Source organism: Haemorhous mexicanus, chromosome 1, assembly GCF_027477595.1.
Source record: "Haemorhous mexicanus isolate bHaeMex1 chromosome 1, bHaeMex1.pri, whole genome shotgun sequence".
Lineage (NCBI taxonomy): Eukaryota > Metazoa > Chordata > Aves > Passeriformes > Fringillidae > Haemorhous > Haemorhous mexicanus.
In genome coordinates this window covers 72,418,483-72,428,773 of record NC_082341.1, presented here as the reverse complement: position 1 = coordinate 72,428,773, position 10,291 = coordinate 72,418,483, and the positions used below count along the sequence as shown (strand labels likewise).

At 38.7% G+C, this 10,291-nt stretch overlaps 1 protein-coding gene across 1 annotated transcript; it reads left to right on the top strand.

Moving 5' to 3' along the window:
* The first annotated feature begins 883 nt into the window (after nt 1–883).
* LOC132331032 (ovalbumin-like) lies at nt 884–6,571 on the top strand. Its single transcript, XM_059853965.1, has 7 exons — nt 884–1,140; nt 1,785–1,835; nt 2,386–2,514; nt 3,163–3,280; nt 3,965–4,107; nt 4,282–4,437; nt 5,519–6,571. Exons 1-7 carry the CDS (start codon nt 973–975, stop codon nt 5,912–5,914), a joined length of 1,161 nt encoding a protein of 386 aa, XP_059709948.1. The 5' UTR covers nt 884–972; the 3' UTR covers nt 5,915–6,571.
* The last annotated feature ends 3,720 nt before the right edge of the window (nt 6,572–10,291 follow it).

The following is a 10,291-nucleotide window of genomic DNA, read 5'->3' as shown; positions in this document are numbered from 1 at the left end:
ATAAAAAGGTATGTGTGTGCACAGATGTACAATTTTTAAATAACTTATAAGTGGGAACATGTATACAGAAAGAAAAGTGAGAGAAAAATGTGTGTGTCTGCATGTGTATATCCAAGAGGCCAGACAAAAAACACTCTGGTGGAATTTAACACTATAAGGAGAAACTTGAGATCCTAGCATTTAGCTCCTACATAAGGGGCTGGATTTTGAAAAGCAGCAATTTAATTTCTCAGACAGGTTATAGTCTGAGAAAACATAGCATCTTTATGCAAAGCAAACCATATCTGAAAGCACAATACAATGAGACATGAATTTTATGCATCAGTCTTGCTCCTAGATTCGGTGACCTTAGACAAATTATATTGCCTGTCCATGCTTCCACTACTAAAACAAGGGTAAGCTACAGGCCTTTGAGGATCTACACAGTAAGTACTGTGCTACAAATAGATACTTTACTACACCTACTTATTTTTGGAAAATAAAAATAGCTAGCCTCTGCTTTTACCTTTATCTGCCCAGACCTAAACTAAATGGAAATATAATTTGTGCTTAAATGTCCAACTTTGCAAGTATATGAAAGAGATAATATTTTCTTGTTTTCATCAAACTACTACAAAGTACTAAGGAATTGTAGCCTTCAATGAATGAAAATAAGTACAGGCAATTGTTATTTTACTTCCTTGAAAAGGTAAACAGAAACCACATACAGATTCCAGAGCTCTGAGGAACTGTTAAAAAAGGTGAATGTGTAGAAATGCAGAAGGAAACAGATTTGTGAAAACACTTTCTAACATGCATGAGAGGTGACAATAGCAACAGATATGTTAACATAGAATGATTTCCAAATTACTTGTTTATATTTTATAGCCTGAAAATTCCTGTTAAAGTGCATGTGCTGTGTGTGTATGCTATTCCCATAATTACATTGCTATTGTACTTCTGCTCTTTGCTTCTAGGCAATACTGCTGCACAATGGCCTCCATCGGTCCAGTGAGCACAGAAGTTTGCTGTGACATATTCAGGGAGCTGAGAAGCCAGAGTGTCCAGGAGAATGTCTGCTACTCCCCTCTGCTCATCATTTCAACCCTCTCCATGGTCTACATAGGTGCAAAAGAGAACACCAAGGCTCAGATAGAAAAGGTGAGACTATATTAAGGACTTAAACCTCCTGATGGCTCAACAGAGCCACAGCCCTTAATGACATGCTAATGTCCCTCAGAGGCTAAAAAATGTGGATCCAGAGTTACCAAAACGTGGATCCAGAGTTATCAAAAGCTGTGGCCACCTAAAACTCTCAAAAGTGCTAAATGAAGGCATCAGCCCAAAATGTTGAACTTGGATTTAAATTTTATCATAGTTTAGTAGCAGAATTCTCAAAGACAAAAATACATTCTAGTAACTTTTTTTTTTTTTTTTGAATAGGGAAAGGAGATAAAATCTATAGGGAAAAAGCCAAAACATTCACAGACTGCAAAGTGCTTCATGTGTTTCCTACAGCTCTCACTATCTTCACAGAGAGTGGCTGGCTTGTTACCTACAAGAAGGTTGACATTATTGGTAGCACACACTGATGCTGAATCCTAGATGCTCAATAGAAAAAAAAAAGATCATCTAAGCAGGCAACAGTATGCATGGCTATTCAGAGATGGTACAGATAGATTGTACTTTTTGAGTCATTCTCAGTTAGTCAATAGGTTTGCTTCAAACACGATGTGTTAATCTCAGTTGCATAACCTTTTTCTTGTCATACCAATTATTTCAACTACTGTTACTCTTAATTACAGGCTATCCACTTTGATAAAATCCCAGGATTTGGAGAGAGTACTGAATCTCAGGTACAGAAACAATTTAATCCCTTCTCTATGTCAGTTTCTCCTGGGAACAAAATCTATCAGATAATGCAGTCTTGTAGCAGTTCTAACCTTACACCAATGTGTAGCTAGTGCTCTTCATCCAGCATTTGGGGGTACACTTCATTCATAAGAATGAGCAGAGAAGGCAGGCAACAGAGAATTCAGAGCAAGCATAAAATGAAACCCATCACCATATATTGGGCCAATAGGGGGAAATTATAGATATTTATACAATTAGGCAAAGTAGCTGGGTGCTAGTGGTTAAACAGAACTGGTTGGGAACTGATCTGCTGAAGCTAGATTACTGTAGCAGAAAATTAAAAGCCCCCCCCAAATGGTATGAGGAAATTACAGTTGAAAACCAGCACCAAATTATATATATTAAAAAATTACTACATCAGCATAGGATGAACAATTTTATAAGCAGAAACATCTGAACTACTCTACTCCTTTCACATAGTATATAATACCTACTCATCATTAAAACTAGGGTAACATCATCTGTTTTCTTATTTGTATTCATGTCAATCAGTGTGGCACATCTGCAAGCATCTACACTTCACTTAAGGACATCGTCAGCCAAATCACCAAACCAAGTGACAATTATTCGATCAGCATCGCCAGCAGACTTTATGCTGAAGAGAAATACCCAATTCTGCCGGTGAGTTGCTCTAAGATCTGATCTGAATGTCAAAACTGTAACTTTCTATAATGCAAAAAGCACTGTTAGAAGTGTAGGGTCTGCTGAAGAAATTTTCTTCCACGTGGAAAGATTCTATCTATCACAGCCCTAACCTCTGAAAGTCTTGAGAAAAAATGTGACTAGCCAAAAAGAAGTTTGTGCAAAGTACAATAAAGATCCAATCAAGTCAAGGTATAATTAATAAAGAGACAACTGCAACTGTTTCCTCAGCTTGGAAAACAAACCTGAAAAAAACCTTCAGGTTCTCAAAAAAATTCCAAGGTTTTCCATTGAAAGGAACATTTAATTTGAAATTCAAGGAGAATACAATTGCAAAAAAAAAATAAATTTAAAAGTGGGCAAAGAGAATAAAAACCCCATACTTTACTGAAATGAATGTTGGTTTTAGATTAAACTCAGTTGTGGAAAATATTTTTTGAAAATGTGGGCATAGACTCTTCCTTGAAACAATGCATGTCAAATCTTAAGATGTTATGAAATAGCTCATAGTTTACTCACTAGCCTTAATAAGCAGATTGCTCATATCTGTTAATTTCTTTCTTGCCTTTTACATCTGCAAAATGCTTTGACATTCTGATCTGAAAATGGCATATTCTTTCCTTGCAGGAATACATTCAATGTGTGAAGGAACTGTATAAGGGAGGTTTGGAATCTATCAGCTTTCAAACAGCTGCAGAAAAATCCAGAGAGCTCATAAATTCCTGGGTTGAAAGTCAGACAAATGGTAAGAGGAAGCCAAATGTCAGCATAGATATTTTCCCTTCTGCCACCATGCTTGAACAACATGTGAGAGCATTTAAGTCAGGTGATGAAAAACAAAAGCGTCTCGCTCTGCTACTTTTCCTGGATAAGAGATCAGTCCCCAGATACAGAACTGTCATCTAACAATTTCTTTTTCCTCAGACACATCCCTGTTAGAGGACTCCCTCAATCTGTAGAGGCTTTGTTGATATGTAACATTTCCAATCCTGATAAAAGGGACAGCACTAAAATACGCTTTTTACACATTGACAAATAGTTTGACACCAATGTTTCAACTTCTGTTTGATGCAAAAAAGTATTAAATGTTTGATTGGGAGACCATCCTGGGATACATGGTTCCAATGGTTCTTCCTGTTGACAAAAACATGCTAATTTTGCTAATTAAACAAGTAAATCTCTGGATTTTATCTCTCTCACTATAATTCTTTATAGGGAGAGAAACAACAACCATTGCCAACAGCAGTAAGCAAATCAACCTTGGAACTACAAGATAACAGCTACAAAACCAAAGCAACGTCCTTTGTCCTTGCCCTACATTCTACTTCCCACAAATTCTTTACCCTCCATTTAATGTTGAAATTGCCAAGTAAGATGTGTTATACACAGATGTATTATACATGTTCTCTTTTCCTGTGCATTTTGAAAGGGTCTATCAAAAATATCCTTCAACCAAGCTCTGTGAGTTCACAAACTGACATGGTCCTGGTCAGTGCCATCTACTTCAAGGGATTGTGGGAGAAAGCATTTAAGGAAGAAGATACCCAGACAGCTCCTTTCAGAATTTCTGAGGTATGTGGGCATACATCACTTTAAAGGTGTCATGTTCTAGAATTTATGAAGGGAGTTGACAAGTTGCTGTACAATCTTCTTGAAAAGGAGCAATCATCAGCTTTAAACATAAGTAGGCATTTCTACACTCTAGGAATAATCTTTCTGAAAACTATATGTTCTTTGGTTTTGCAGCAAGAAAGCAAACCTGTGCAGATGATGTCTCAGACTGGTACATTTAAAGTGGCAGAGATCCCTTCTGAGAAATGCAGAATCCTGGAGCTTCCATATGCCAGTGGGCGGCTGAGCCTGTGGGTGCTGTTGCCTGATGACATCTCCGGCCTGGAGCAGGTACGGCCCTGGCTGGGTGTCAGAAAACCATAAACACAGTGAAAGTTTAGGTGCAAAGAAGCTCTTCACAATAAAGTTATCTTAAAGCACATCCCCAGCACAGATCTGAATATTGGCAGCATGGGATTGTTGCATAGAGGCATGCAGCTGTCTCAGCAGTCCTGCAAAAGTTTGTGTGAGGATGGATTGCTAAGCAATGCTTTAATGGGTTAAATTTTTGTCACTGCAGAACAGATTCTTCTCAGATAAGCAGCTGTTACTCCAGCACCTTGCGCTCCAAAGCTTTTATATTTCAATTTCTCATACTGAGGAACTTACTGGGAAGTTCATCTTAGCTTGAGTATTTGTAATTATTGAATGGTTGGACAGCCTTCAACATGTTTCCTTCATGCCTTCAAAAATTAAACTATCTAACAATTGAATACGAGTTCTGGAATGGTTAAAGCAACTTCAGAAAGTAAAGCATACATGACATATTACTGTTGGTATGAAAAGAATATAGCCATTAGTAGGAATGCAGTTTGAATAGGAAAAGTTATGCAATAAATCCAAGTTCATTGAAATGATTGCACACTAACTCTAAGAACCTAAATTATAAAAATAAAAAGTCATTTGAACACAGCTAAATTTCTTCAGTAATAACTGATAGCTTATTTATTACTGAAGAAATTTAGCTGTGTTCAAATGCCTCCAGATACTTCAGGTACTAGTAAAACCTTTAACACTTCCTTACTTGGAGGTCTTAAATGTAAACAGCTTACAACTCATAAGCACAGAATGACTTCTGGAATATATTTCTGAAGAAAAGAAGATAAATTGGCAAGAGCTTTGGAAAATTTGCTGAATAGCCATCTAGTCAAGACTATAAATTGCCAGTGAGCCTATTAAAGAAATAGGAAGCAGGACAGAGAAGAGAGAGTCATGGTTTGCTTTCCTCTTCTAGATATATTAATCCATATATACCCAGAAAATACATTAAAAGCAGTCAGTTTAAGAGAAAAAAAACCACTAATGGTACTGCATTGCTACAAAAGGTGTTGTGCTCTCATCCCAGAGATCTAATTTGTTTGTTTCCTTGCAGCTTGAGACTGCAATCACCGTTGAAAATCTCAAGGAGTGGACCAGTTCTAGAAAGATGGAAGAGAGGAAGATTAAAGTTTATCTCCCCCGCATGAGGATTGAGGAGAAATATAACCTCACATCTGTCTTAAAATCCTTGGGTATCACCGACCTGTTCAGCTCATCAGCCAATCTCTCTGGCATCTCTTCAGCACAGAGCCTGAAGGTGTCTGGAGCATTCCATGAGGCATTTGTGGAGATCTCTGAAGCAGGCAGTAAGGTGGTACGCTCATCAGGAGCTGGGGTAGATGACACAAGTGTCTCTGAAGAGATTAGAGCTGACCACCCGTTCCTCTTCTGGATCAAGCACAACCCAAGTGACAGCATCTTGTTCTTTGGCAGATGCTTTTCCCCTTAAATAGAGGAAAGCTGAAAGAGTTTCTGTCCCTCACAGCAAGATCCAAAGTGCTGCAGTATCAAGGGTAAAAAGAAACACAAACTTTCACTTTTATCTATATTTTCTAAAACCAGAATGCTTGATTAAGAAAAAAAAAAGTTAAGGCAGAGAAATTTTAAATTTTGCCTGGAAAGCAGAGGCCCTTTGCCTTTCCTTTGTGCTAAGTATTATTATTTACTCATAGATGAAGAGTTAAAGGAATGAAAATCTGACCCAAAGAAAACATGAGCATTAACAGAGATGTTCATGGTGCAATTTAACAATAATAGTGCTGAATCATCACACTGAAAAAACACATCATCTTTTTTGGGAAAAAAATGCAGTCTTCTAACTGAGCCAGGTTTCTCTACAGACAAATTTCATGGTGACTCCCCTGGAATAAGTCACTCAAAATTTTGTAAATTAAACTCTAAACTACTACCAATCATACCTACTCTGACAAAGCAATTGGTTTTTATTTCTACCCCTGATACTGCACAGCTCTTCCTCCCTTTCTAAGAATGCATTATAGAAATTTTGTAATTAATATTTCTTCTTAAGCCTTTTTAGATCAATCCTCATGACCAAGTGTGGTGGTTTTGCAGATTGCTGTTTAGATTTTCTCCATGTATCCTATCCCTGTATACAATGGGTCTTGTGGGTGTACAGTTTTGCTCCTTTAATCATAATAAAAACTTAAGCAAATGTTTTCATTTGGAGTATTTTAAATGCACCTGGGACAGGGTAATCCTGGCTATGTGTACAAATCTGCAGCTTTGGGTGGATGGCAAGTTGAACATGAGGCAGCCAGGAGGGCTAAGCTGGGGTGTCTGGGGGGGAATAAGGCACAGCATGGCCAGCCAGGCAAGGGAAGGGATTGTCCCTGCTCTGCACCAGGGCAGCCTCATCTCCAGTGCCGGGGGCAGTTTTGGGTGCAACTGTATAAGAAGAACATCACACTAAGAGTGCAGAGGAGGGGGATTGAAATGGGCAAAACTTAAAAGGAGCAAAACTTACAAGGAGTGTCTGAGGTCACTTGGCTTGTTCAGCTTGGAGAAGAGGAGGCTGAGGGGTGACCTCATCTCATCCTACTGGGGGCAGGGGAGGGGGAGGTGCTGCTCTCTATCTGGTGACCAGCAAGGGCATGAGGAAATGGAATGAGGCTGTTCCAGGATCGGACATTAGGAAAAGTTTCTTCATCCAGAGGGTTGGTCACTGGAACAGGCTTTCCCAGGAAAGCGGTTATTGTGCCATGCCTGTTAGGGTTCAAAGAGCATCAGGACAATGCTCTTAGTCATACAGTTTAATTATAGATAGTTCTGTGAGGAGCAGGGAGTTGGACTCAATGATCCTTATGAGTCCCTTCCAACTTGAAATATTCTGTGTTTTGGCAATTTTTCTGTCTGAGTTGGTTCATTGATTCCAGAGATGTTAGGAATGAGTCTGTCATAACTCTGGGCTAAGACAGAATATTCAAACCAATTTTCTGCCTGGAAGGGACATGTGTGACCCATACTCCCTCATGCATGCTACTCAAACTAGTCAGATGCAACAATTTCTGCACAAAATATGATTAATCCAGTTTCTCTGAAACAGCAGTTGATAAGCAGTCTGAAAGGCAGCTGGATATGTGCAAAATCTACATGCCACTGAGACAAAGCATTGCCTCAGGGAATACAGGGGAATGAGAAATGGGAAGGAGTTTTTTACTTATCTTCATGGTTTGTTTACAAAGCTTTATGGGCTTTTATTCAGAAGCTAAAGAGAATAACCATGCGAGGAGATGGAATGTCTACAGTGAGTTATAGTTTTTCTCTGGAATTAGTTATTCATCTCTTTGACACTGAAGCAAGAAAGGAAACAGAACTGTGAGGAACTGTCACAAAAAAGCACCAGGAGAGTGAAACAGAAAAAGTTTGGCAGTCCAGTTACTGGAAGAAGGCTATGATCTTTCCTGATTCCAGTATATACAGTATAGCACCAGTGTTGGGAGAACTGCAGTGGAATGTTTTTTTCAGTTCTACCACACAATATTTACTTGTTCTACTTGCTTTCGATTCCCCTGCCTCATCCTCCAAAATAACACATACTTTGGCAGGACCTCGGGGACATGACTTGATGGTAGCAAAGATGATCTTGCAAAAGAACAAAGATAACATGACACCACATTCACTGGTATGTAAATAGTTCAAATATATTCCTTCACTTTCTTTTATCTTAGCTGATTGCTGATCAAGAGATAACAATGGGGAAACTTACTGCAAGAGAGCTAACAATGTGTTTACTATCGTCCTAGAGTTTCTGTTGATCTGGTCATGGAAATAGGGCACCTAAATTCCCAAGGACACTTACATTTCAGCAAATTTTTTCTAAAACTGCAATATTTCCAGGCTGTTTAAGTTTTTATCAAATAAAGCTTACTTCTTCACAAACAGAAGACACCAAGAAGTCCATCTGCTCCTGTATGTAGACAGATATTTTCAGTGCTACCTCCTGATTTCTGTTGACTTCAGCTGCCAGCACAGCAACAAGCAATCATATTCTTGTCCTCAGCAGTCACTTCCTTAAAAGAAAAAAAACCTCCATGTGTTCCCAGTTCAGAAACCACTTTGGAATTTGCCAAATCATACCCCCATTAAGGAATGGATGTTGGAATCCTCAGATCCCAGATAGAGAAATATTTGTTTGAATGCTTGAAGATAGCCTTCCACATCTGAGGTACTGTAGCTTCTGTAATAACAGGCACCCAAAGTACAGGCCCCTAGAGGAACCTGCCTGGATCTAGCCCCAAGCTATGTGCCAGATATCAGACCTCCACCACTCAGCATCAAAGGAACAAAAGCTCAGAGGAACAAACCCTCTCCTTTGCGTCAACAAATGAGGCTACAGCTTCATCTCACCATCCTCAAAGCAAAACAGTTAGCATTATGTCCTAGAGACTTTATCTTTCTGCTGTGTCATGAAGTACAGGTGGATTATGTCCTTGTTTGCCCACAGAATGTCTTTCAGCACAAGTATAGAAGAAGGTTCATACTCACAGCTTTAGGATCTGTCATTAGAGACTTTTATTGCTCTACCACCACACCCCACGTATATTTGTAATTTCAAGCGTGCATTCAAAGGATTAGTGAGTTTGTTGTGTTGATACAAGACCACACTTGCTTGCTTTCTTGTGGTCTTACAATGGGAAGATAATTCCATAGAGATGACAGAATTTGAGCCTGGGGCCTTACTGTTTATTCCAGTAATAACTGTTCTAATACATAAAAATGCAAGTAATATTGCTTGGTTGAACAAAGTCAGTTATTTGCAAAATTTGGCCTCCTGAAGTTCACGGAGTTAGAGACTAACTTGTGTTGGAATGGGCAGATGACAGTCACCTGGTCTTCAGAAACACATCAGGGCCCTTCCCAGCCAAATGTTGCATATCTTTAAATTTGGGGAACACAAAGTTCCCCAAATGTAATTTTAAACATAAAATTTACTAATTTAATTTTAAACATAAATCCAGATGTTACTAATGTAGAAGTAGTATAGACTATCTAGCCAGCTTAGTTTTCTCTCTCCAAATGAGAGATGGCCACATGTGAAAATGAGCCTCACCAGTTCCTTCATTTTGATTCTCTCATGTCTGTGGTGGTTCTTTCCTCGGGGTCATCATTTTTGACAATGTTCACAGGGGTCTTAGCATGAGGGAAGAGACAAGAATCTTGACTCCACGTTTCAGAAGGCTTGGTTTATTATTTTATGATATATATTATATTAAAACTATACTAAAAGAATAGAAGAAAGGATTTCATCAGAAGGCTAAGCTAAGAATAGAAAAGGAATGAATAAGAAAGGCTTGTCTCTGACCGAGACAGTCTGGACAGCTGGACTGTGATTTGCCATTAATTAGAAACAACCAGATGAGACCAATCACAGACCCACCTGTTGCATTCCACAGCAGTAGATAATCATTGTTTACATTTTTTTCTTGAGGCCTCTCAGCTTCTCAGGAGGAAAAAATCCTAAGGAAAGGATTTTTCATAAAACATGTCGGTGACACATGTTCAGTCCACAAAGCTCTCACTATATTCCCTTACTTTTAAACGTCTTGGAGAATGAAGAATACCTCTGAAAATCCCAAGGAGTGTTTAGTCAACCATGTGAACAGGAAATTCCTAGGAAATTCTGTTGTTCCTAACAACGACTAGGAATAGAAGTGAGATAATAGATAGCTTCATGCTACGCACTTTTAGTCCAGAAGCATAATTTATACTTTATCTACATTTTATTATTTGGCAATATCACTGGGATATGGTTTGCACCTGGCCTCTATTTCCTTGTTGTTACAGTATTGAACTTCCCAAGAAAAAG

What these genes read in the sequence shown, in the direction of transcription:
- LOC132331032 (XM_059853965.1), top strand. Translation starts at nt 973, where the DNA reads ATGGCCTCCATCGGTCCAGTGAGCACAGAAGTTTGCTGTGACATATTC. An exon ending in GAGAGAGTACTGAATCTCAG is followed by an intron (nt 1,836 to 2,385) that starts GTACAGAAACAA and finishes CATGTCAATCAG; the next exon opens with TGTGGCACATCTGCAAGCAT. An exon ending in ACATCTCCGGCCTGGAGCAG is followed by an intron (nt 4,438 to 5,518) that starts GTACGGCCCTGG and finishes GTTTCCTTGCAG; the next exon opens with CTTGAGACTGCAATCACCGT.